Here is a 27952-nt window from a genome sequence, read left to right on the forward strand (position 1 = left end):
AAAAGAACAAACCTTTGTAGGGAACTAGAAGTGCCCGTTTTTTCAATAAAGCCTATTAAAGTATCAATGCTAAAAAGTCATTAGGAGAATTAATCAGCCAAAGATCAGTTGTGGAGGTAGGTAGGTGCTCATGCTTCTGAACCTTACCTTTTAATGTATCCTTCCATCGCACATACATTCTTGGGTCCTAATCCTGCAATCATGGACCCTTGCAGGATTTGAGTGCTAGGGTCCACCCATGTTGCAGGATCATTGTCTAGGTCAGTGGCTCTCAACCTTTCCAGACGACTGTACCCCTTTCAGGAGCCTGATTTGTCTTGCATACCCCCAAGTTTCACCTCACTTAAAAACTACTTGCTTACAAAATCGGACAAAAAATACAAACGTGTCCCAGCACACTATTACTGAAAAATTGTTGACTTTTGTTGTTTTTACCATCAACTGGAATATAAACATTGTACTTACATTTCAGTATATAGAGCAGTATAAACAAGTCATTGTCTGTATGAAATTTTAGTTTATACTGACTTTGCTAGTGCTTTTTATGTAGCCTGTTGCAAAACTAGGCAAATATCTAGATGAATTGATGTACCCCCTGGAAGATCTCTGCATAGCCCCAGGGGTACATATATGCTTGGTTGAGAACCACTGGTCTAGGTGATTTTCGCCAGTATCATCACAATCCTCCTCCCTTGTCTATAACCTTTACCAGCTTTAGATAAAACCTCTGTGGTACTTGCATAAAAGGAGAAGTGTTTGGAATTGCTCTGTTTAAACACCAGCAGATCATATGGAAAGTTCTTTAACATTACAAGTAAATCTAAAAGTTTTTAGAAACCAAACAGATACTGTCCCAATTTTCTCTCCCACCTCCCCTCCCCCCGCCCCTCCAGCAGAGCTTTTATGCCAAAAAGGGGAGTGCCAGAAATACCATGAAGTCCACTGTAGACTTTGCTGTTGATTTTTGCATAGAAGGTGCTCAGATGGGCAGCACCACAAAACCCTATGAAAGTTAGGTTTGCCCGGTTCAAGGTGGAAATCACAGTGGTTTAGTGACCTATGGTCATGACTCTGAATCAGAGATGGTGATCTCTAAGGGTTTGTCTAACCTTACAGGGGGTCCAATGCACGGCGATAAATGCATCGGCAGTCGATTTAGCGGGTCTAGTGAAGACCCGCTAAATCGACCACCACTCGTTCTCTCATCAACTCCTGTAGTCCGCCTAAACGAGAAGCGTGGACCCCGTGGTAAGTAGATCTAAGTCTGTCAACTTCAGCTACGTTATTCACATAGCTGAAGTTGCGTAATTTTGATCAATCTCTTCCCCCCCCTCCTCCCCGTAGTGTCGACAAGGCCTAAAAGGGGAACATTAAGTTGCCATCCATTTGTGGCCTTGTCAGCCCATAGTTTGACGGGATCAGTAGTTGTAGATGTTTAATGTCCCCGCCCACCCCAAGGATACGTCTACATGACACGTGAGGGGTGTCACTCCCAAGTTGAGTGTGCAGTGATGCTAGCTCCTATCGAACTACATGCTACAGTGGCTACACCACTGTTTTAGCACGACACAGGCTACCTACCCCAGATGGAAACCTGCCTGAACCATGTGGGTTTGCGCTCAGGGCAGCTAGCCTGTGCTGAAGCCGCTGCCCTGCTACTGTGGCTTCACTACTGTTTTTAGTGAGCTAGCTCAGGGGAAGTTATTAGGACTCCGCTTATGTGAGCGGGGAATCACAGCCCTGGTTCATAGTATAGAGGTACCTCAAGTGCGTTTAAGCTTTAGGGTTTGTCTGCACGGGGAAAATATCCATATAATTCTACCCACATATACTTGCAACTCCCTGCATGGACACTTTCTCATTCCAGAATAAGAGTATCCATATGGGGATTTATGCTGGTAAATTAGGCAAATACATTTTCTTAGTGCATGCATGCACACAATTTCCAGGAGTATCCCACACTGTTTGGAGTGGAATTTGGTTTGGAGCAATCCTGAATTTTGATTCTTGACTATCCCAATCAGAAAGAGTCTTTCCCTTTGGGTCTTTGTCCATTTACTCCGAGTTAAAATTCATGAGGATTGCTATCTCCAAAATCTCATGCCTCTCCGGTTAGAGAACTAGCATGGTGTATTTTTAATTTTAAAATCTTTTCTGGGAAGGTAATGTTAGTGAAACTAACTAGTCTGAATCTGTATTAATAGTTCACATTTAAGTGGCTGGTTCTTAATAAAGAAGCAGCCCTTAAAATCTGATTTTGCCCTTCTAGATTGAAGAGGGGAGGGGGAATAGATTAACCCTAATTGATTTGCCATTATGGAAAAACCAAAGTAGATTAGATTTGGAGCAAAATGTTAATCATGGAGTCAGGAGAACAGGCCTGTATATCTAGGGCACTGGGTGATGACAAATTGCTTAGTTTCTTCAGATCTAAGTGATTGATATTTGCAACTAGTTAGGATACCTTTCTAAAACCTTTCCTTCTCTGCACCAAATAGCTACAAAGACAAATCCTAACTTAGAACGTGGATTCTTTCCAGGCCCAACTATCAGTGCATTAGCTGAAATCTCTGCATCTTTACATAAAATGCCTTGCTTCCAATGTCTGCCTAGTTTGGGTGCATTTATTGCTACCGGGTGTTGAAATGAAAAGCTGGGGGTGGACAAAAAGGAAAATTTAATTAAAGCAATAGAGATGCTGAGTGGGGTCACTTGTGGGCAGGCAAGCCTAAGGTCATTGTTGGACTGTGGCAAGATGTGAATGGTGTTAGGATGCAATGAAATGTATTGAAAGTTCCCCCTGTAAATTATATTTACCATAGTCATGTGATAATAGTTAGGCAAGTGGCCATTAGTTTACATCTTAAAACTTAAAGGTTCTTGTCTTTAAGTTCTTGCAAACTCAGAACCAGGTACATGTGCATAGAGCTTATCTGCATAACCAAGTGTTCCAACCCTTATCCTCTCTTTCCTGTCCCTTTGTTTGTTTTACACTCAGCTGCTGTATCTTCATTAAGATTTTCCAAAGCCAGTGGTGATTCTGGGTGCCTCCATATTTTTTTTTTAATGCCCATTTTGACACTTTTAAGAGGCCAGACCCTTTTTATGGTGCCTCAAGTTGGGTACTGAAAATCTTGGCCCTGGTCTTTAGTTTGTAAGGTCTTTGGAGCTGGGACTATCTCTGAGCATGACTGTTTGCAGCATAGTTGTAGCCATGTGGGTCCCAGGATATTAGAGAGACAAGGCAGGTGAGGTAATATCTTTTATTGGACCAACTGCTGTTGGTGAGGGAGACAAGCTTTCGAGCCACATGGAGCTCTTCTTCTGCTCTGGGAAAGGTACTCGTAGGCCTAGTTTCGACTACAGAGATAGGTTGACAGAAGGCAGCTTTAGTCACGCTAATTCTGTAAGTGACTACACTAAAATGTAGCTCCCACCGATGTAACTCGCCCACTACACCAACTTAGGCCATGTCTATACGTAGCCACTGCAGCATGTGTGGTGAAGATGCTCTATGCCAACGGGAGAGAGCTCTCCAAACCCGCTTCCGTGAGCAGCATAAGCTGTGTCGGTGGGAGCAGCTCTCCCGCTGATGTAGCTCTGTGCACGCAAACACTTATGTCGGTGTAATTTGCCGCTCGGGGTAGTGGAATATTCTCCCCTCTGAGTGATAGAATCTTTGCTGGCATAGGCTGTAATGTAGACATAACCTTAATTCCACCTCCCCAAGAGGCATCGCGCATAAATCTGTGTAGGTAGGTCGATGCAGTGTCAGATGCTGCATTGCTTACATAGACTGTTGCTGCCTTTCAGAAACTGTCCCACAATGTTCCACGCTGGCAGTTAGATTGTTGCAAGCGCTCCTGGTGACCTGAGCGTAGCGTGGACATGAAACTAATTCTATTACTGCAGTGACTGTACGGCGACGTAATTTAGGTGGACTTAATTTTGCAGTGTATACTTGCCCCCAGAGTCGCAGCGAAATTCAGGGTAGAACTGATTGTTTAGAATAAGTAACTCACTAACCCCTTCTTTTCGTCCTATGACTGCCTCTTCCCTTGAATGGTCCCTTACAATATGTGCTCAACAATCTGTTCTACCTTGCATTTTGCTGTGACACTGGGAGTAACTTTCCCAGACCTGAAGAAGAGCTCTCTGTGGCTCGAAAGCTTGTCTCTCTCACCCACAGAAGTTGGTCCAATAAAAGATATCCCCATGCCTACTTTCTCTCCAAGCACTACTATAATAGAAACAATCATATTTTGTGTAGTATGGAGCATTTCTCTATAAAACCTCCAGAGTGTATAGCAAGTAAATGTGTGGTTCATGCTTGCAAACTCAATAGACCATGACCCGACAGGATGCTGGGGAGAAAAGAAATGAGAGGAATACACAGAATTAGGTGATAGGGTTCCTTGTGTTGCACAGTAAACAGTAAGTTCCTGTTTTATTTGTATAGTGACATTCTGTTCAAAAAGAATTGATTAAAGGAATGTTTGATGGACTGTGAGGAAACAATGGGTTTTGAAGGATTTCGGGGTGGAGTGGTTACATGGCTCATCTTTGGAGGACCTCCAAAGCCTTTCTCATGATACTCGATGCTTTTTTTCATGCCCCTTTTACAGCTGTGGAAACTGTGGCACACACAAGCTGTGACTTGTACAAGGTCACTCAGTGAAACTAAAATGGAATAGAGCTCAGTCTTAATTCCATCTTAACTCCCAGTTCTCTGCCCTAACAATTGGATGATGTCCCTCCCAACCAGCGGTTTTGTACTTTCATTGTACAACAGTACCAGGACGCTTGGCATCAGTTTCTCTGTGACTGACTGCCCAGGTCTTCACTTAAATCTACTGATATATGTGGTGAGTGCAAGTTTACCCCACCTGTTATTGAAGCCAACGTCGGAGGAAGCACACAAGGCAATTGTTCCGTAGAGAGAGGCTCTTCTGTGAGGAGTGGCCCTGTGGGTGCTCCACTTCAGGTGTCATGGGGCCCTGCGCTCGTAGTCGGAGATTTGTAGTAGCAGTGCAGCGATCCTGCCGTTCCTTCTCCATTGCCTTTGGCTCTGGTTGGAATGACGGCAACGCTCCAGCTAACTCGTATATGGCTTAATCTTCACTTCTATTTGTTCTTTCTCGTCTTCCCCACTTCCCATCCTTATTTACCCATTTACAAAAAAGAAACCACTTTATATTCTTCGTCTCCTGTCCCTCCCCCCATGCGGTGGGCCTCCGCCAATGGTGACTGAACTCCAAACCTCCTAAGGCATGCCTGGTTCCCCCAGATTGAAACAGTCCCTATCCTGCAGGCTATCAGTTCCTGTATTGGATGGTCACGCTCTGTGCATCCGCTGTCTCAGGGAAACCCACGTACCGCAGAAGTGTCCACACTGCAAAAAATGATCTGCTAGGACACTGAAAGCCAGGGACCTCCAGCTAAAATTTATGATGACGATGATGGAGAAATTCCTTCGGCCAGCTTCCAACCCGGAGACCAGGACTCCTCCTGGCCAACGGTCTCCGGCAGCAGCCTCGGACAAGGGTTCCACACAAACCATGTCTAAGGACCCTGCACCTAAGAAGGCGACCAAACGTTGGTCAAAGTCATCGTCGGAGAGATCCCCACAAAAAGAAGCTGTCCTCTGTGTGCCACGCTACAGCGGCCATACTACTGTTTTGAAAAGCAAAAAGCCAGTTTGCTATCCACTTGAAAACTGAAATTCTTGCTTCCCAGTCCCTTGTTTACCTGTTAAATGACATTATCTCGCTTATACGTTTGTTTTGTCAGTATAACCCAATGCATAGGGTGTACACTAAAGTGTTGCAACCTTTATCTACATAAGGTTCATTCACTGCAAGGTAATCTCACAGGAGTTTTTGAAGGAAACGTTTTTTCATGTGGGCAGAATCTTGCATTATTGAGCATAGGATAGTGAGTTGTCGTATGAAAACTGAGTCTTATACTGTAAACCCTATTCCTGGACATAGTCTCTTTGATTTCAGTGGGATTACTTGTGTAAGTAAACTCTTATGAGGAAAATGCTATAGAACTTAATGGAAAATAAACCAATAGGGTTCTACAGAAATTGCTCTTAAAAGAAACCGATTCTGTATTAAAAGGATTTAATAGGTTTTTTGAGCATTCCTAAAGAATTCTATAACGGGCATTATCCTTAAATTCCAAAAATCTTAGGTTATCATTTTTGTTTAAATATTGTAGGGCTTTCCTATGTGAGTTTTGTAACATCAGGCCCCGAGAACTGTAGCCTTTTGCTGAGGGGGGAAAAAATCACTTTCATGGTACAATTAAAGGGTTGTAATATATTAAGTTTGCTTATTGTTGTAAATGATACACAGTCAAGGGAAACCTATAAAATGTTTAGCCTTTTGCAAAATCAGTGAGAAGAGAATTATTTTTCTTGGCTCATTTGCAAATGGTGCAATTTCCCCATGCAGTTCTTTATTATAAAGATACTATATATTTATATTACACCTGCTTTTCAAAATGATCCCATCTAATGAGCAAACCTGCCGCACTGAAGTTGTGAACTATTACACTCTGCATCTATTTATTCTTTGCTTTGGCTGCTTTGACAAGGATTAGATTTCTTAAGATCGTTTCAGTGACATATGATGTAGGCAAAAATGATAGGGATGTTTCTAAACAGCTAGGGAGAGCAGTTTGGTATGTCATCCTTTGTCACAATGTTCCCATAAGAACATGAGAGGAAAATACATTGTTTTTAAACTCTTGAGTATCCGGTTTGTGAAAAGCTGTTTAGTTCTACCTGTCTTAAGCAAGTTTCTTAATTGCAAGATACTAGAGCTTCCAGATCAAAAGTATGGGGTGTATTCTCTTTGATATACACAGACATACAACTTCCCAGTAATGCTAATGGAGAATCTGTACCTCCATCAAAATGAGTTTCATTTAGGTCCGGATCCCGCAGTCAGATCAGTTAAGCATGTGCTTAAGTGCTTTGCTGAATCAGGACCCAGGGAGACTAGGTGTCTAACTCAGACTTTGTTGATCGCTGTGTAATTCCTGTAATTTTCTAGGCATCTAAAATTTAGGCATTGCGACCCTGAGCGTTGTAATACCTAATTTCCTTTGTGGTTCCAGTCCTAAGTCTCTAAAATATCCCTTTTAAGAAACAAGATCTGAGGAATCCTTTATTGTAGACTGTTGATGCCAGTTCACGCTACGACACATTTTGTTTGTTTCTATATTCAAAAATGGATATTGAGGAAAATTAAAAAAAAAAAAAAGCCTATGTGCTACAGTGTCTTTGTCTAGAATACCGTCCAGCATTTTACAACCAGGAATGATGCCCCTTGACACTCTCATGAAGTAGGTAAATATTGTACCCAGCCTACAGGAAGGGAGGGAGGCAGAGGTACCTACAGGTGAAGTGAGATGCCCAGGATTGCACAAATCGGTGGTTGTGGGGAATGAGAACCGAACTCTGAGAAGCCCTGCTCGTGGCCAGTCCCTGCTCTAGTCACTACCTCATGCAGCTTGCACACATACTGTATTCTTTGATCTGGTCCACACTACGGCGTTAGACCGATGCAAGGCAGCTTACATTGACTTAACTATGGAAGTGTCTGCACTTAAATTTTGCTCCCTCCGATGTAACTGCCCCGCTACGCCGGCTTAACTCCACACCCACGAGCAGCATAGAGTCAAGGTCAAGGTAATGTAGACACTGTGTTGCTTCTGTCAACTGTCACTGGGTTTCAGGAGCCATCCCACGCTGACAATCTAATGGATACAAGGGCTTGTAGTGCACGTGGGCAAAGTGTAAACATGCCCGAGCGATGGACCAGTAATTATTGTGGTGGCTGTATGCTGACCTAAATCCTGCCGACTTAATTTTCCGGTAATCTTCAAAATTTTTTGAAATGATAGATATATTTCAACAACAGTTTAACCTTGGTCAGCTCATTGCCATGTCAATACACACCTGCACAGTCTTATCTTCCCACTCTTTCTTTCAGCCTTTATCAACAAATGATGAGGTACCTACTTATCCCAACTCGTATATCTTGCAGGGCCAAACACCAATATTCAGTCTAGACTTCAGTGTCTTTACGGGACCATTCTGCTCCGCCTCCTGCGTGTGGTTTAGCTTAATCCCAAAGTGGCCCATCTCCAGTAATACCAAACTGAAATGACAAGGGCCAATTGTCCCAAAGATATTCAGACTTCACTAGCTTTTAAAGGTATGTTTAGCTTTTACCTGTGGGAATCCTCTTGTCCCCCTGCAGTATACATAAGATTTTATTTATAGATTCAGGCTTGTAAAATCTGCCCTTTAAAAATTAGTCATTTTCTCTGTCATAGGCCTTTTTCCTGTGATTGTTGAGCTGAATTAAGAAATGGAAATATATAATCAAGAAGGAAAGTGCACTCTCTGACATTTTCTGTGTTGAGTTGGGGCTCTTAGGCTCTCAGCAAGCCACCTGCTGTATCAATAACATCTTCAGAGAAAGCACTTAAAGGTGCGAATCAGAACATCAGGGTTGGAAGGGACCTCAGGAGGTCTAGTCCAACCCCTGCTCAAAGCAGGACCAATCCCAAACTAAATCATCCCAGCCAGGGCTTTGTCAAGCCTGACCTTAAAAACTTCTAAGGAAGGCAATTCCACCATCTCCCTAGGAAACGCATTCCAGCGTTTCACCACCCTCCTGGTGAAATAGTGTTTCCTAATATCCAACCGAAACCTCCCGCATTGCAACTTGAGACCATTGCTCCTCATTCTGTCATCTGCTACCACTGAGAATAATCTAGATCCATCCTCTTTGGAACCCCCTTTCAGGTAGTTGAAAGCAGCTATCAAATCCCCCCCCCCCCCCCCCATTCTTCTCTTCTGCAGACTAAACAATCCCAGTTCCCTCAGCCTCTCCTCATAAGTCATGTGTTCCAGTCCCCTAATAATTTTTGTTGCCCTCTGCAACAAAACACAGTACTCCAGATGAAGCCTCACCAATGTCCAATAGAGGGGAATGATCACGTCCCTTGATCTGCTGGCAATGCCCCTACTTGTACAGCCCAAAATGCCATTAACCTTCTTGGCAACAAGGGCACACTGTTGACTCCTATCCAGTTTCTCGTCCACTGTAATCCCCAGGTCCTTTTCTGCAGAACTGCTGCCGAGCCATTCGGTCCCTAGTCTGTGGCAGTGCATGGGATTCTTCCGTCCTAAGTGCAGGACTCTGCACTTGTCCTTGTTGAACCTCATCAGATTTCTTTTGGCCCAATCCTCTAACTTGTCTAGGTCCTTCTGTATCCTGTCCCTACCCTCCAACGTCCATCCTGTCCCTACCACTCCTCCCAGTTTAGTGTCATCTGAAAACTTGCTGAGGGTGCAGTCCACGCCATCCTCCAGATCATTAATGAAGATATTGAACAAAACCGGCCCCAGGACCGACCCTTGGGGCACTCCGCTTGATACCGGCTGCTAACTAGACATGGAGCCATTGATCACTACCCGTTGAGCCCGATGATCTAGCCAGATTTCTATCCACGTTATAGTCCATTCATCCAGCCCATACTTCTTTAACTTGCTGGCAAGAATACTGTGGAAGACCATATCAAAAGCTTTGCTGAAGTCAAGGAATAACTTCTTTCAGTCCACTGCTTTCCCCTCATTCACAGAGCCGGTTATGTCGTCACAGAAGGCAATTGGATTAGCCAGGCATGACTTTGCCTTGGTGAATCCATGCTGACTGTTCCTGATCACTTTCCTCTCCTCCAAGTGCTTCAGAATTGATTCCTTGAGGATCTGCTCCATGATTTTTCCAGGGACTGAGGTGAGGCTGACTGGCCTGTAGTTCCCAGGATCATCCTCCTTCTCTTTTTAAAAGATGGGCACTACATTAGCCTTTTTCCAGTTGTCCGGGATATCCCCTGATCGCCATGAGTTTTGAAAGATAATGGACAATGGCTCTGCAATCACATCCACCAACTCCTTTAGCACTCAGATGCAGCGCATCCGACCCCATGGACTTGTGCTCGTCCAGCTTTTCTAAATAGTCCCGAACAACTTCTTTCTCCACAGAGGGCTGGTCACCTCCTCCCCATGCTGTGCTGCCCAGTGCAGTAGTCTGGGAGCTGACCTTGTTCGTGAAGACAGAGGCAAAAAAAGCACTGAGTACATTTAGCTTTTCCCACATCCTCTGTCACTAGGTTGCCTCCCTCATTCAGTAAGGGGCCCACACTTTCCTTGACTTTCTTCTTGTTGCTAACATACCTGAAGAAACCCTTCTTGTTACTCTTAACATCTCTTGCTAGCTGCAACTCCAGGTGTGATTTTGGCCTTTCTGATTTCACTCCTGCATGCCTGAGTAATATTTTTATACTCTTGCCTGGTCATTTGTCCAATCTTCCACTTCTTGTAAGCTTCTTTTTTGTGTTTAGGATCAGCAAGGATTTCACTGTGAAGCCAAGCTGGTCGCCTGCCATATTTACTATTCTTTCTACACATTAGGATGGTTTGTTCCTGTAACCTCAATAAGGATTCTTTAAAATACAGCCAGCTTTTCTGGACTCCTTTCCCCCTCATGTTGTTCTCCCAGGGGATCTTGCCCATCAGTTCCTGAGGGAGTCAAAGTCTGCTTTTCTGAAGTCCAGGGTCTGTATTCTGCTGCTCTCCTTTCTTTCCTGTGTCAGAATCCTGAACTTGGCCATCTCATGGTCACTGCCTCTCAGGTTCCCATCCACTCTTGCTTCCCCTACTAATTCTTCCCAGTTTGTGAGCAGCAGGTCAAGGAGAGCTCTGTCCCTAGTTGGTTCCTCCAGCACTTGCACCAGGAAATTGTCCCCTACACTTTCCAAAAACTTCCTGGATTGTCTGTGCACCGCTGTATTGCTCTCCCAGCAGATATCTGGGTGATTGAAGTCTCCCATGAGAACCAGGGCCTGTGATTTAGTAACTTCCATGAGTCGCTGGAAGAAAGCCTCATCCCCTGGTCCAGTGGCCTATAGCAGGCTCCCACCACGACATCACCCTTGTTTCTTGCACTTCTAAACTTAAAAATCTGAGAGTCTCTGGATTCTGTTTCATACCGGATCTCTGAGCAGTCATACTGCTCTCTTACGTACAATGCAACTCTCCCACCTTTTCTGCCCTGCCTGTCTTTCCTGAACAGTTTATATCCATCCATGACCGTACTCCAATCATGTGAGTTATCCCACCAAGTCTCTGTTATTCCAATCACATCATAATTTCTTGACTGTGCTAGGACTTCCAGTTCTCCCTGCTTGTTTCCCAGGCTTCTTGCATTTGTGTATAAGCACTTAAGATAACTCACTGATCGTCCCTCTTTCTCAGTTTGAGGCAGGAGCCCTCCCCGCTTGCACTCTCCTGCTCGTGCTTCCTCAGGGCTTTGGTCTCCTTCCCCCCAGTGAACCTAGTTTAAAGCCCTCCTCACTAGGTTAGCCAGCCTGTTTGCAAAGATGCTCTTCCCTCTCTTCGTTAGGTGGAGCCCGTCTCTGCCTTCCACTCCTTCTTGGAACACCATCTGATGATCAAAGAATCCAAAGCCTTCTCTCTGATACCACCTGCATAGCCATTCATTGACTTCCACGATTTGATGGTCTCTGCCCAGGCCTTTTACTTCCACAATGCAGGTAATATCCAGAAACCTTTGACATAGCTGACTCACCCTTTTTTCATATCCTTACCGGCCATGTTTAGAGTAGAAGTGGGTAGAGATGGGTATGAGTGGGTAGAGATGGTTTAGAGTAGATGCATGTAGTTCTGGTTGCCCCATCTCAAAAAATCTCTATTAGAATTGGAAAAGATACCGAAAAGGGCAACAAAAAAATTAAGGATATGGAACAGCTTCTGTATGAAGAGAGTTTTAAAAAGACTGGGACTTTTCAGTTTGGAAAAGAGACGACTAAGTGGGGATATGCTGAAGGTCTACAAAATCATGAATGGTGTGGAGAAAGTGAATAAAGAAGTGTTGGTTGGTTGGTCCTTCACATAACACAATGGTCCTCCAATGAAATGAGGACACAATGGTCCTCCAATGAAATTAATAGGCAGTGGGCTTAAAACTAGGGTGACCAGGTGTCCTGATTTTTTTTAATAGGGACAATCCCAATTTTTGGGTCTTTCTTATATAGGCTCCTATTATTCCCCCACCCCCGGTACCGATTTTTTCACGTTTGCTGTCTGGTCACCCTATTTAAAGCAAACAAGGAAGTACTACTTCACACAATGCAGAGTCAACCTGTGTAATTCATTTCCAAGGGAAGTTGTGAAGGCCAACATTCAAAAAGAATTGGATAAGTTTATGGAGGACAGTCCACCAATGGCTAATAGCCAAGATGGTCAAGGATACAACCCCATGCTCCAGCATGTCCTAAATCTTTGACTGCCAGAAGCTGGGAGTGGACAACAGGGGATGGATCACTCAATGATTGCCTGTCCTGTTCATTCCCTCTGAAGCACCTGGCACTGGCCACTGTTGAAAGACAGGATCCTGGGCTAGATGGACCATTGGTCTGTGAACCAGGATGGCCGTTCTTATAAAATGGAGGGCAGAACCACATTGCTCAAGCTTTTGGTACTTCATCCATATATATATATATATATATATATATATATAAAATTTTTACCCCATTGGTGAAATTCTCCCTTTTGCTCAGTGGTGCATCAGACCTGTGCTGGCCCATCACATGGGTCACCAATCCACCTATCCTCATCTTTTTTCCAATTTGGGGGTGGGTGTGTGTGTGGTTTTTTGTTTGTTTTTTTTTTAGTGAGGAACCAGCTAGCCTCCCATCCATATGCCAATCTGTACCAACCAGTGGTCCTCTTAAGTAGTAACTACTGATGGTCTGACTTTCAAAGATGCTGAGCACCTAGTGAAGTCAATGGGAACTGCTGGTGTTCGGTACCTTTGAAAGTCAGGCTGATTGTGATTGATTCCTCAGGGGAAGCTGCGTAGTGAAGGGTGAACTTCAAAGTGTTTTGAGGTTTGGTTTCAGATAATTACCCAAGATATTCAGTCTCCTCCTGAATCTGGAATTGGGCTGGAACTCTTGAGGCACTTTCTTGCAAGATTTTGGAGGCTTCCTGTCATGGCTGTAAATACCTGGCAATTCTGGGTCAGCGGAATCCTGGAAGTTCTAGTGTGGGATGCATTTTTTCCAGCTCCTTGGTGTTTAAAGGGAGCACTTGGGTCCAAGTACCAAGAGTACCCTGCCCCAAGCTCGCTGTTGGAAGGAAACCCCATTACCCCTGTGTGTACAGCAGGGATCAAGTCAGACTCAATGGGGGGGATGTGTTTGGCCTGCTGCCCTTGTGACCCTGTCTTAACCCAGACAGAGAACCCTCTGATCTTGTAGGCAAATATCAGTGCAGCCCAATTTAGGGATTTTTGCCTCATGCACTGGATAGAATAGGACAGGTGCTGCATTGCTGCCAGATTTGGTTTGGATCCAGGTGTTAATTCATCCGAGCCCCAATCAAAGGTGAAGTCATTCTTGTTTGGGTCCGTCACTGATTGGGACAAAGGGTACTGGTCATGTATTATGATCCTCTCTCCCTGTGAGCCTTATGTCGAATCTCAATTTTGCTGTAGACAAGACTAAAAAATTATTTTTTTTAAAATGAGTAAAAAGCAGTCCGTGGAGCGGCTTCACAGCAGTTGAAATGATTAATCGTTTTCCAAAGCATCTGAGCAAACAATAAGTGTAATTTATTGCTCACATTGGGATTGATGAACTTTTTAAAAGGAACTGGCTCAGGCAAATGTTAATTTAATAAGAAATCAGGAACTTGTTCCTACTTCATCTGGCTTGTTTTGAGCAGGATAAATTGGTAGCAAACAACCTTTATTAGCTATTTTTGCTCTTTAAAGTTGAGTGGAATTGTGTTGCCTGTTTTTAAGGTGGCTGCTCAGTTGTCAAGGAGTTGGACACATTGAGTTAAATATATCCCTGATACAACTTCCTTGACTCTAATGTGATGACTTTATACATATACCATTAGCCAAAAGGAGTCAAAGTCTTGCAAAGGGGTCATTGCCAAACAATCTGTAGTGTAACAAGTGTTGCAGTTTGTCCTAGTGTCGATGGCAAGCCGCTGTCCAACTGGTAAAATGTGAGGTTTTCAGTAATTAAGACAAGCAAGAATGTAACACGGTTGGAGAGGTGTATTAGGATGGGTGGGAAGCAGGGGAAAGGTTAAGGAGCAAATTCGTTTCTGCTGCTTCACAGAGACGATGGATGAAGGGTGTCAAATAGATATCTATGTGATCTCAATAAAGAAATATGCCATCTTGTAGTGGTTCCTAAATTTTACAATAGAGCGGGAATAGAACTTTGCTCGCATGACTCCCCGCCCCTGTGCACTGAGCCATTCTCTTTCCATCATTAGTCTCCTCTCTTCAGCAGTACTTAACCCCTTACTGGTCACAGAAGGCTCACAACGTACATCATCTGTTCACCCTGCCAGCGCAGTTTGTGGTACTGAAGTAATTAAAATTCTGTTGAAGTCCTCAACGTTCCCATTTTTAGGGGGAGCATTTAGTTGGCTTGACGAAATCCGCCATGAACAGGGTGATTAACAACTAATAATTGTGCTACGTTAGGATTGAAAATTAAATTCAGAACAATCTGATAAAAGCATCACCGCCAAGAGGGCATTTCTCTTAATAGCAGGTGCAGCAGACATTAACCATTGACTCTTCATTCAAGAGGAGGGGCTAACCTAAGTGTCCTGGCTATATTTCAACTCCTCTGCCTTATCTGAGTATTTATCATCATCATCCATCATCATCATCATGAAATTGCAGCATCTTGATTAATTATATTGTTATGTTTCCACATAGACTAATGGTATGTCTAGACGGCAGTCACCGGATGTTTTTGTAGTTTAAATTGATATTCTCAAACTCACTTTATAATCTGGCTAGCTCAGGTCCCTGAGCAGTGAGGCTGTGGCAACGTGGGCCCTGCAGACTTAACCAGAACCCAGGGTAGTGACTCTCAGCCCGAGCCTGTACTGAGGTTCGCAGTGCTGCAGCCTCGCTATTTTGAGAGCCAAGCTACCTCGATTAAAGCTATTTTGGGCAGGCCCTCTCCAACTGCAATTATGCCCAGTGACTACAGTCTAGACCTATTCTACAAAAAATAGTTTCAGTGCAGATGGCTTTTATTCTAAAGCAAAGGAAACCACTAAGAAAGACAGGTCACACATAAAGACTACACAAAGGAAAGCACAGTGTACATGGCTCATTCTGCAAGTCAGCAACCACTCTGAACGAACTCTGGCATTGCTGTGCTAACAGGCAAAGAGGCCGAGTTCACCCTTTAAGGTTGAATAGAATTCAGTGACTAGCTACGTGCACCACCCACTCTGCTTTCCTAAGTAGCTCCGTTCTCCATTTCTTGTGTTAAACTGCCATGGGGTGGCGCTGTGTGCACTGGTCCTGGGTTCTCACCTTCTCTATTGGGCGACAATTAATGGTGGTGAAAGTGACTGCTCCGTGCATGTCTGTACAATCAGTTGACGTATGTAGGTGTGAATTTGACCCACTGGATCAAAGGAAGCATTAGAAGCCAAACATTAGGGCACACTACAATGTAACAGAATAAACAAGAACATCTCAACCCCTGGAATTATGCCAATCACATACAAATATGTTAATAAGCCAACAAGGCCCTCTCTATTTTATCTGATCAAGTGTGTTCTTAATTAACACGGAGGCTGAATTCTCTAATAGAAACTTAATGATTGTCACAATTTTAGAAGAAGTATCTAATGGAAACTCAGATACAGAAAGAAAAGGAGTACCTGTGGCACCTTTGAGACTAACCAATTTAATTGAGCATAAGCTTTCGTGAGCCACAGCTCACTTCATCGGATGCATTCTCATTTTCTTTTTTGCGAATACGGACTAACACGGCTGCTACTCTGAAATCAGAGATACAGGTGTATTAACAGAAATGAATAGAGAGGATTAAAGTAAAGCCAAGAACTGACAAGGAATTCAGTATATGATCTGTGAAGGACAAACTCTTTGGAAAGCAAAGAAAAATTACACATCTAATTATCTACTTGGGGTTTCTCTTTGACAAATTGAAGTTTTGCAATTTACAGAGTTAATTAAGTGGCCGTTCTTTGCAGACTCTCTGCTTTCTAAGAGGTCTCATTTCAGTTTTCCACATTATCAACAATTCCTGTGCTCCCCCTAGCAGAGAGAAGAGTTCATTTTAGGGCTAAATGAGTATTGGTCTGGTGTCCCTTTTATAATTCTTTCAAGAAGTAGTCATGTTTGAGTGTGATCGCAAGGAGTCTATGGGTATGACCATTTTGTCCCTTCTAAAATTACTTTCACTTGAAATGAGTGCCAAACCCAGTGATTTAATCCAAGATAGGATCAATAAAAATCTGTATTCATTTCCTCTGGATGCTGGTAGGTTGCATTCAGTTTTCTTGTGCTGTAGATGGATTAGAGCTAAAGAAAGATTTCTGAGAGCGCTGTGTTTAAATGTTTGTGTTTGCCGATGAAACACGTTCACTATTTTTCTTTAGTTGCAAAGTAGTGCAGAAATATTTTGTTCTGATACACTGAAAGTCCATGACACAAGTTCATGAAGCAATTATTTCCCCATAATAATAGACCTTTCCCTCTATAGATCTTAAAGCCCTCTGCAAAGGTGGATGAGCATGATCTCTATTTTGCAGATGGGGAAACTGAGGCACAGAGGGACAGACACTTGCCCATGGTCACACAGTGAATCTTAAGCGGATGTGAGAACAGAACTGAAATTCTGGTGCCCTGCTCATGAGACGATCTTTCTTTCCTCAAGTATTATAACCTGTATGCCCATCACTGCTTTGGGGGTTTCTTTGCTGGGCTCCTCTCTATATATCATTCCTTCTTGTACATATTTGCCCCAGTTTACTGTTCTATCCACCATGCCCAAATTAATATAGCAGGTTTTACCCTTGGTTAATTGTTATGGAATTCCTTGTCTGATTACATTAGACGCACTCTGTCCTGATCTAGATTATAATACATGGGGTGACATTTCTACAGTGCTCTCTCTGGGTCTGCACTGCAATAAAACACCCACAGCTGGCCTGTCAGCTGGCTCAGGCTGCAGGGCCATACAATTGCTGTGTAGACTTCTGGGCTCGGGGTGGAGCCTGGGATCTGGGACTCTCCACCATCATGTGGTCTCATAGCCCAGGCTCTGGCCCAAGCTCAAATGTCTATACTACAATTATCTAGTCCCACATCCCAAGCCCATGCGAGCCCAGATCAGCTGACATGGGCCAGCTGCAGGTGTTTTATTGTGATGTAGACATGGCCTATAAGGGCTTGTTGACATGAGGACATCTAAGAAGGTTAATCCAAATTAATTAAAGGTGTGAATTTGAAGTGTATTGGTTAAACTGCATTCAGCCCCTATGTAAATACCCTCATTTAGAATTAAAGTGGCCTTTTACTTTAATTCACTTCCAATGTGGACTAAATCAGATTAATTCTGAATGAGGGAGCTGAATGCAGCTAACCCACTTCAAATTCACATCTTTTAATTAATTTGGCTTAACTTTTCTGGCTGTCCCTATGTCAACAAACCCTAACAGTTAATTGTTAATCAAAGCTTTGCTCCTGATCGCTATCAGTTTAACAAATATCAGGGGGATAGCTGTGTTAGTCTATATCCACAAAAACAACAAGGTTTTTACCCACAAAAGCTTATGCTCAAATAAATCTGTTAGTCTTTAAGGTGCCACCGGACTCATAAAATAACAGAATTAGAAGGGACCTCTAGAGGCCATCTAGTCCAACCCCCTGTCCAGAGCAGGACCAATCCTAACTAAATCATCCCAGTCAGGGCTTTGTCAAGCCTGACCTTAAAAACTTCTAAGGAAGGCAATTCCACCACCTCCCTAGGTAACGCGTTCCAGTGTTTCACCACCCTCTTAGTGAAAGTTTTTTTCCTAATATCCAACCTAAACCTCCGCACTGCAACTTGAGACCATTACTCCTTGTCCTGTCATCTGCTATCACTGAGAACAGTCTAGATCCATCCTCTTTGGATCCATCTTTCAGGTAGTTAAAAGAAGCTATCAAATCCCCCCTCATTCTTCTCTTCCGTAGACTAAACAATCCCAGTTCCCTCAGCCTCTCCTCATAACTTGTGTTCCAGTCCCCTAATCATTTTTGTTGCCCTCCTTGTAAACTACTCCTTGTAGTTTTACAAATAATCACTCCTGTTTCCAGTGGCGTATTCTGTGAACCTGCATGTTTGTTTCATTGTAACCGTGCTGTTAAATTGTCACCACTTCCTTAAGCCTTTTGACTGGACTCATTGAGTTTGGTAAATGATTTCTTTCCGTACAACTCCCTTGGATATTTGCCTTGGAAGGCGCTTTGTAAATGCACATTTTAGTGACGCAAGGATCAAATTTAATGACTGGGTAAGTAAATTGCCTTTATAAAGTTGCTCTGTATTTTAAAGACAGCGTCTGATGGGGTAGTTAGAATCCACTGGAAATAAAAGAGTTACCTTGTAACTATCAGAGCCAAGTGAGAGAGAGAGAGCACGAAAGAGCGCATTTGGATATGTTTCTACACTGTAAAATGTGCAGAGGACATCCTTCCATTCTTATCGGGGAGTCCAAGTTGATCAGTGGGTGGTTTTTTGATAAGCATGGGCCTGAGCTACAAAGTTGGGAGTAAAATGCTTTGAGATCTGTGAATGAAAAGCACTTGGAGCATCAGGTATTTCTACTACCATTGAGTATAGCTGGGTGCATAGTAGCATGAGAGAGAGCTGGACTAATTTTATGAGTGGTATTGTGTGGGGGCAGGACTTGGTGGAGTCAAAAGTCTGGAGGGTCCCTTCTGCTTCATGTCAGATGTTTCTAAATCTCATGCCTCAGGGCTTTAGATAGTCACTACAGAGGTCAGGAAGAGATTACTCTTCCCCCCACAAAATGTATTCTTGGTGGGGTTTTTTTAGTCTCCTTCCTCTGATGCATCCAGGATGGCTGGAGATGGGACACTGGATGGGGAGGGCCAGGGCTCTGAGGTGGCACCGAGCATTTTCTCTCGCAGGTGCTTGGCTGGCTGGTTCTTACTCATAGTGCCCAGGTCTAACTGATCATCATACATGGAGTCGGGAAGGAATTTTCACCAGGTCAAACTAGCAGTGACCTTGCGGGGAGGGGAGGGGGGGTGTTCACCTTCCTCTGCAGTGTGAAGTGCAGTCTGCTTTCCAGGATCATCTGGGTATGTATCACACACTCAGTTTTCTGCTGTTGCAGGGGCCTTGGGCATTGGTGCCCCTCGATCCCTCCTGTTCTCTGCCTGTGGCACATAATACTGGACTGTAATACCTTGATCTAATTTCAGTGGCTGGGTTTAGAGTGCAGGGGCTGAGTGGTGTTTGGTGGCCTGTGAGACACAGAAGGTCAGACTAGATCTGGTGGTCCCTTGTGCCCTTAAATTCTGTGATTCTCTAAGCTGCTAAACATCATGATTTTCACTGGTTGCAGGACTGGGCGGATTCTATTTTAGCAGGGCCACCGGGCCTCATTGCCACGTCAGGACCTCGGTCTCAAACCCAACTTGTCAGCAAAGAAGCTTCTCTGAATTACTGTGGCAAGAACTATTTCAGGACCCTTGGCTTCATCCATCATTGTGGAGTCACGCATACAGCTAGAGAACAGCTTGTGATAAAGTGCAGGCCCTGTCTGCAACGGGGTAATGCAGTGTACCAATGCCATTTGGTGCTTCACTGCTCTGTCTCACAGCGTATATTATATAAGATTTTCCTCTTTAGATCCCAGTTCCACAGAGAGATTGGTTGGCTAGGATGAGAGGAGCAAAAGTCTGGATCAGGATGCACAAAATTTGGAGGTGTTCATAATCCAAACCTTGATTTATATTTTGTAAATGGCCTTGCTTTTAGAATGGGGTGAATCATAGAATCATAGAATATCAGGGTTGGAAGGGACCCCAGAAGGTCATCTAGTCCAACCCCCTGCTCAAAGCAGGACCAATTCCCAGTTAAATCATCCCAGCCAGGGCTTTGTCAAGCCTGACCTTAAAAACCTCTAAGGAAGGAGATTCTACCACCTCCCTAGGTAACGCATTCCAGTGTTTCACCACCCTCTTAGTGAAAAAGTTTTTCCTAATATCCAATCTAAACCTCCCCCACTGCAACTTGAGACCATTACTCCTCGTTCTGTCATCTGCTACCATTGAGAACAGTCTAGAGCCATCCTCTTTGGAACCCCCTTTCAGGTAGTTGAAAGCAGCTATCAAATCCCCCCTCATTCTTCTCTTCTGCAGGCTAAACAATCCCAGCTCCCTCAGCCTCTCCTCATAACTCATGTGTTCCAGTCCCCTAATCATTTTTGTTGCCCTTCGCTGGACTCTCTCCAATTTATCCACATCCTTCTTGAAGTGTGGGGCCCAAAACTGGACACAGTACTCCAGATGAGGCCTCACCAATGTCGAATAGAGGGGAACGATCACGTCCCTCGATCTGCTCGCTATGCCCCTACTTATACATCCCAAAATGCCATTGGCCTTCTTGGCAACAAGGGCACACTGCTGACTCATATCCAGCTTCTCGTCCACTGTCACCCCTAGGTCCTTTTCTGCAGAACTGCTGCCTAGCCATTCGGTCCCTAGTCTGTAGCTGTGCATTGGGTTCTTCCGTCCTAAGTGCAGGACACTGCACTTATCCTTATTGAACCTCATCAGATTTCTTTTGGCCCAATCCTCCAATTTGTCTAGGTCCTTCTGTATCCTATCCCTCCCCTCCAGCGTATCTACCACTCCTCCCAGTTTAGTATCATCCGCAAATTTGCTGAGAGTGCAATCCACACCATCCTCCAGATCATTTATGAAGATATTGAACAAAACTGGCCCCAGGACTGACCCCTGGGGTACTCCACTTGATACTGGCTGCCAACTAGATATGGAGCCATTGATCACTACCCGTTGAGCCCGACAATCTAGCCAGCTTTCTACCCACCTTGTAGTGCATTCATCCAGCCCATACTTCCTTAACTTGCTGACAAGAATACTGTGGGAGACCGTGTCAAAAGCTTTGCTAAAGTCAAGAAACAATACATCCACTGCTTTCCCTTCATCCACAGAACCAGTAATCTCATCATAGAAGGCGATTAGATTAGTCAGGCATGACCTTCCCTTGGTGAATCCATGCTGGCTGTTCCTGATCACTTTCCTCTCATGCAAGTGCTTCAGGATTGATTCTTTGAGGACCTGCTCCATGATTTTTCCAGGGACTGAAGTGAGGCTGACTGGCCTGTAGTTCCCAGGATCCTCCTTCTTCCCTTTTTTAAAGATTGGCACTACATTAGCCTTTTTCCAGTCATCCGGGACTTCCCCGGTTCGCCACGAGTTTTCAAAGATAATGGCCAATGGCTCTGCAATCACAGCCGCCAATTCCTTCAGCACTCTCGGATGCAACTCGTCCGGCCCCATGGACTTGTGCACGTCCAGCTTTTCTAAATAGTCCCTAACCACCTCTATCTCCACAGAGGGCTGGCCATCTCTTCCCCGTTTTGTGATGCCCAGCGCAGCAGTCTGAGAGCTGACCTTGTTAGTGAAAACAGAGGCAAAAAAAGCATTGAGTACATTAGCTTTTTCCACATCCTCTGTCACTAGGTTGCCTCCCTCATTCAGTAAGGGGCCCACACATTCCTTGGCTTTCTTCTTGTTGCCAACATACCTGAAGAAACCCTTCTTGTTACTCTTGACATCTCTGGCTAGCTGCAGCTCCAGGTGCGATTTGGCCCTCCTGATAACATTCCTACATGCCCGAGCAATATTTTTATACTCTTCCCTGGTCATATGTCCAACCTTCCACTTCTTGTAAGCTTCTTTTTTATGTTTAAGGTCCGCTAGGATTTCACCATTAAGCCAAGCTGGTCGCCTGCCATATTTACTATTTTTTCGACTCATCGGGATGGTTTGTCCCTGTAACCTCAACAGGGATTCCTTGAAATACAGCCAGCTCTCCTGGACTCCTTTCCCCTTCAAGTTAGTCCCCCAGGGGATCCTACCCATCCGTTCCCTGAGGGAGTCGAAGTCTGCTTTCCTGAAGTCCAGGGTCCGTATCCTGCTGCTTACCTTTCTTCCCTGCGTCAGGATCCTGAACTCAACCAACTCATGGTCACTGCCTCCCAGATTCCCATCCACTTTTGCTTCCCCCACTAATTCTACCCGGTTTGTGAGCAGCAGGTCAAGAAAAGCGCCCCCCCTAGTTGGCTCCTCTAGCACTTGCGCCAGGAAATTGTCCCCTACGCTTTCCAAAAACTTCCTGGATTGTCTATGCACCGCTGTATTGCTCTCCCAGCAGATATCAGGAAAATTAAAGTCACCCATGAGAATCAGGGCATGCGATCTAGTAGCTTCCGCGAGCTGCTGGAAGAAAGCCTCATCTACCTCATCCCCCTGGTCCGGTGGTCTATAGCAGACTCCCACCACTACATCACTCTTGTTGCACACACTTCTAAACTTAATCCAGAGACACTCAGGTTTTTCTGCAGTTTCGTACCGGAGCTCTGAGCAGTCATACTGCTCCCTTACATACAGTGCTACTCCCCCACCTTTTCTGCCCTGCCTGTCCTTCCTGAACAGTTTATAACCAGCCATGACAGTACTCCAGTCATGTGAGTTATCCCACGAAGTCTCTGTTATTCCAATCACGTCATAGTTCCTTGACATCACCAGGACCTCCAGTTCTCCCTGCTTGTTTCCAAGGCTTTGTGCATTTGTATATAAGCACTTGAGATAACCTGTTGATCACCCCTCATTCCCAGAATGAAGCACCCTGATGTGAATATCCTAAACTTTAGAGCACTCAAAATCTAGATCCATGTGCTGAGCATAAAATTTGTCTCTGAGGCACTAATTGGATAGGCTCAGCCCCATATCTTAGTGGATTTGCATTGGCCTGTTTGGTAAGATCTAGCAAGGCATTCAGGTTCCAAAAGAAGCCCTTGATCTCGATACCTGAGTTTGCATACTTGTGTGTGGAGGAATGTCTTTGTCTAAGGGAAATATTTATGGGACTAAACACAAGATCTGGTCACCTCGCTACATTCTCATTACCCGCTAACTGAATTATCACACACAGTGCAGCTCTCATATAACTTGGTGCATAAATGGCTTCCTGAGGGGCACAAAAGCCTGTGAAAGACATAAAAACTAGAACATGTATTGGAATCCTACAGGACCTAAGCAAGCTACAAACTGCCTGAGGTCGGGAAGTAACTTTCCTTGACTACTGCTTAGTTGTCTTGTATGGGATTATTAGAGCATCCAGTGCTCGCCATTGTCAGAGATTGACCTTTGTTCTACTCTGGTACAGCAATTCCTCTGTTACCAACCTGCATATGCCCATACGAGCCAGCAGCTGTTCTGGAAGCTGGTTCTCAGCTCTGTGGAGAGAGCTTGGGTGGGAGGGCTAAGGGCAAGTGTCAAGGTTCCTCCCCCACTCTGAACTCTAGGGTACAGATGTGGGGACCTGCATGAAAAAACCTCCTAAGCTTATCTTTACCAGCTTAGGTCAAAACTTCCCCAAGGTACAAAATATTACGCCCGTTATCCTTGGACTGGCCGCTACCACCACCAAACTAATACTGGTTACTGGGGAAGAGCTGTTTGGACGCGTCCTTCCCCCCAAAATACTTCCCAAAACCTTGCACCCCACTTCCTGGACAAGGTTTGGTAAAAAGCCTCACCAATTTGCCTAGGTGACTACAGACCCAGACCCTTGGATCTTAAGAACAATGAACAATCCTCCCAACACTTGCACCCCCCCTTTCCTGGGAAATGTTGGATAAAAAGCCTCACCAATTTGCATAGGTGACCACAGACCCAAACCCTTGGATCTGAGAACAATGAAAAAGCATTCAGTTTTTTACAAGAAGACTTTTAATAAAAAATAGAAGTAAATAGAAATAAAGACATCCCCCCCTGTAAAATCAGGATGGTAGATATCTTACAGGGTAATTAGATTCAAAAACATAGAGAACCCCTCTAGGCAAAACCTTAAGTTACAAAAAAGATACACAGACAGAAATAGTTATTCTATTCAGCACAATTCTTTTCTCAGCCATTTAAAGAAATCATAATCTAACACATACCTAGCTAGATTACTTACTAAAAGTTCTAAGGCTCCATTCCTGGTCTATCCCTGGCAGAAACCAGCATACAGACTGACACAGACCCTTTGTTTCTCTCCCTCCTCCCAGCTTTTGAAAGTATCTTGTCTCCTCATTGGTCATTTTGGTCAGGTGCCAACGAGGTTACCTTTAGCTTCTTAACCCTTTACAGGTGAGAGGAGCTTTCCCCTGGCCAGGAGGGATTTCAAAGGGGTTTACCCTTCCCTTTATATTTATGACAGCAAGAAAAAATCTCTGCCCCTTTTTGTCACTGTAAGACCCTGGCGTCAGTAGGGAAGAAGGGAATGCATGTTAGTACTTTTGTGTAGACAGGACAATTGGTGTGTAATATGATAGCTGGTCAAGGCCAACCTTAGCAGCCGTGTAGGGTTAACCTCGACCAGCTAAGGGTATGTCTACACTGCCCGCGGTGATCGATCCAGCTGGGGTCGATTTATCGCATCAAGTCTAGACGCGATAAATCGATCCCCGAGCGCTCTCCCATCGACTCCTGTACTCCACCGCCGCGAGAGGCGCAGGCGGAGTCGACAGGGGAGCGGCAGCCGTCGACTCACCTTGAAGACACCATGGTAAGTCGATTGAAGTACGTTGACTTCAGCTACCTTATTCACATAGCTGAAGTTGCGTAACTTACATCGATTTTTTTCCCCCTCTCCCCCCGCAGTGTAGACCAGGGCTAAGTAGTGTTAAAACTACAACTGGCCTGGTCTACACTAGGGTTTTAGCTAATGTGTTAAAAGCCCACCTTGTTTCTAGTATAGACGTGGCCTGAACTGGTGGGATAGCTTGGGAGAAACCAAACACAGGTGACAAGCAGTGAGCTCTGTCCAGGCGAGATCTTCCTCCTTCAAAACCTGGATGGATTGATCTGGAATTTCTCCCAGGCATTCTTTCTCTCCTCTTTCCAGCAGCTCTTATACAGCCAGAGAGTTAACCCTTTGTGTATTGGGGTCCCAGTGACGTCCTTGCACCCTGTCAGTCAATTAACAGCAACTGTCTTCTGCTGATTAGAGCTGCATTGAAGCCTCTTGTTTTTCTATGAATAAAATGCTTTTTTTTTTATTGATCATTTCTCTAGCATTTAAATTCTGTAAGCCCAGGGCACCATCTAGCAGATATGGTGATGTCAGGATCAGACTAGTTTAGAAGCAGCTGTCAATTAGGACAAGATTGTTTCTCAACAAGTGAGTTGACACCCCCCCCCACTCCCAAAACACCCTCATCCTTCAAAATCAGATATTCTGTCAGCCTCTCAAAACACATACCATGACAGTGCATAGCCTTATCGTTGTTGCATTGTTTTATTCTTACAGTAAATGTAAGTGGGGAATCATGAACATTTTTGACTTTGAATACATGGTCGCCAACCTGAAAAGGTTGAGAAACCCAGAATTAGGACATATGAGCATAAGTCTTTGCAACAGCTGGGCTCATTGGTCATTAGAAACTATATAGTTCAGCGCAGACAGCAATGAAGTTATGGCCTGCTCCCACTCGCATTGAAATCAGGGGCAAAATTTCCATTGAGCTCAGTAGTGTGAGATTGGGCCTTCCTGGTGGAAACCAAAGGAATTTGTGTAGGGGATGGAATGTTGAGCCATGATGTGTTTAAACATCCCCACTCACGCAATGAGAAGCAGCATCCTAGGAGGCCCTAATTACCTGCAGTGACAATAAAGCAAATCGACAAGGAAGTCTCTGGTACCCTGTGAGGAGAAGCCAGGAGTAAACTCTTGTGAGTGTTTCATTACATTAAATCTATTATGATGAGGAGCAATAACATTGACTCAGACATATGTGAAAGACCAGCAATAAAAGGAGAGGCATAATGAGGCTATTACAAACAGATGAGTGGAGTGCTGCCGTGGAGTTATGGTTAATAAGATGTCATGAATACATGGGTATAAAAATTGTGACCAATCCTCCGACCAATTCTCATCTCCTCTTGGTCTTCTGGCTTCTCGCCTGTGTGTTTCTATGCTTATCTATACAGCAACTAGATGCTAAGCTGATTAGCACTTTGGGAGAATTGCTTGGTAAAAACTAACCGACAGCTAATGGCTGTTTGTCTGCTAGAGCCCCAGCTAGAATCCAACTGAGTCCTTATATTTTGCTGCCCTAAAACTGTTCGTGTACTCCCAATTGGACTGGAGCCCTTTCTGTCCTCTCCTGTCCCGTCTACATTACCCACTGGATTGACAGGCAGCGATCGATCCAGCAGGGGTCGATTTATCGCATCTAGTCTAGATGCGATAAATCGACCGCCGAGCGCTCTCCCGTCAACTCTGGTACTCCACCAGGGCGAGAGGGGCAGGTGGAGTTGACAGGAGAGCATCAGCCGTCGACTTACCACAGTGAAGACCCCATAGTAAGTAGATCTAAGTACGCTGACTTCAGCTACGTTATTCGTGTAGCTTAGATCAATCTCCCCCAGTGTAGACCAGGCCTAATAGAGTTAGGTCAACGTAAGGCAGCTTACATCGACCTAACTCTGTAAGCATCTACGTTAAAATGTAGCTCCCACTGATGTGACTCGCTTTAATAATTCCACCTCCACATAGTGCTTAAGTTGATGTAGTCAGGGTGACGCAGCGTCAGTATAGACGCTGCATCGCTTACGTCGACTGTTGCTGCCTTTCAGAAGCCATCCCGCAAGGCCCCACACTGGCAGTTAAATTGGCACAAGTGTTCCTGGTAAAGACGTGCACTGCTGACACAAGGAGCATAGTGTGGACATGCAAAAGCAATTCAATTACTGCAGCGACATAACTTAGGTCAGCTTAATTTTGTAGTGGAGGCTTGCCCAAAGTCTCTTTGCACTCGGGCATTTCACTGGTGGGTGAGGCGATACTTAAAATATGCGTAGTATGGGCTACGCTTTATGGCCCTTCATGATAAATGTCTGTATATATATTACTGCTATAACCCCCTAGTATTTCCTCAAACAAGAATTTGATGTAAGTAATATCACCCTTTTGTTCATGTCTTATGAGAATTGTAATGAGTCAGAGTGAATACATCTTTGGCTAGAACGATACTAATGGTCTACTTTGTCTTTTCTATGCAGTTCTTCTGGGTCCTTCTGGTGATCTTCATCACTGAGGTGCTGTTGATATTCATTGAAATAATCTTCGAAAACAAGGTGAGCTTCTTGAACTTTTTACTTGGAGCGTGGAAATCACATTTGTCCTCTCTGAAGAATGAGGAACTGCCTGCTCGATTCACCTGAGCAAAGGAGAATTTGTTTTCTCCCAAGTCATTGTTTTCAGTGTTAGTCTATTTAAGAGACTCTCACCTCTTCTTCTTTTCTGCATGGCTGAAAGCTAAATATTTCTCATTAACCATTTTTTCCTATATTGTGTGTTAGTTTTGCAGTTATATAGTCTCTTGTACACTCTGAATTAGGAGAAATTATGTCGGAATTATTAATAAAAATACAATGCTCTTTAACTTTCCTCTTGCCCACAAATTAGGTTAGAGATACACTAGATGTTGGCACCAGAGCTGAACACCAGGTTTCAATTTACCGACTCAACTGATACCTTTAAAGAAATTTCTCTCTCCTGGTATATGACCACATTGTTAGAAGGGTTGGGTAAATATTGTAAACAAAGGATGGGAAGAACTTTTATGTCTCTTGGATGAGAGATACAACCAAGATTCTCTGACTAAACTTGGGGATTAAAGTTCCTCATGGGAAAATTTTTGAAAGGGGATCCTTCCATTGGCTCTCTGTCACCCACT

The 27952-nt window shown here is 44.2% G+C and overlaps 1 protein-coding gene across 2 annotated transcripts in view; it reads left to right on the forward strand.

Moving 5' to 3' along the window:
- LOC140903633 (tetraspanin-15-like) overlaps window positions 1-27952 on the forward strand; it is a 295953-nt gene that overhangs the window by 149862 nt on the left and 118139 nt on the right. For both annotated transcript variants that reach the window (XM_073325200.1, XM_073325201.1), the window contains one exon: window positions 27276-27350. In XM_073325200.1, the coding sequence (XP_073181301.1) occupies window positions 27276-27350 (75 nt within the window). The remainder of the gene's footprint in view (window positions 1-27275; window positions 27351-27952) is intronic.

The sequence above is a fragment of the Lepidochelys kempii genome, chromosome 26 (assembly GCF_965140265.1).
Source record: "Lepidochelys kempii isolate rLepKem1 chromosome 26, rLepKem1.hap2, whole genome shotgun sequence".
Taxonomy (NCBI): Eukaryota; Metazoa; Chordata; order Testudines; family Cheloniidae; genus Lepidochelys; species Lepidochelys kempii.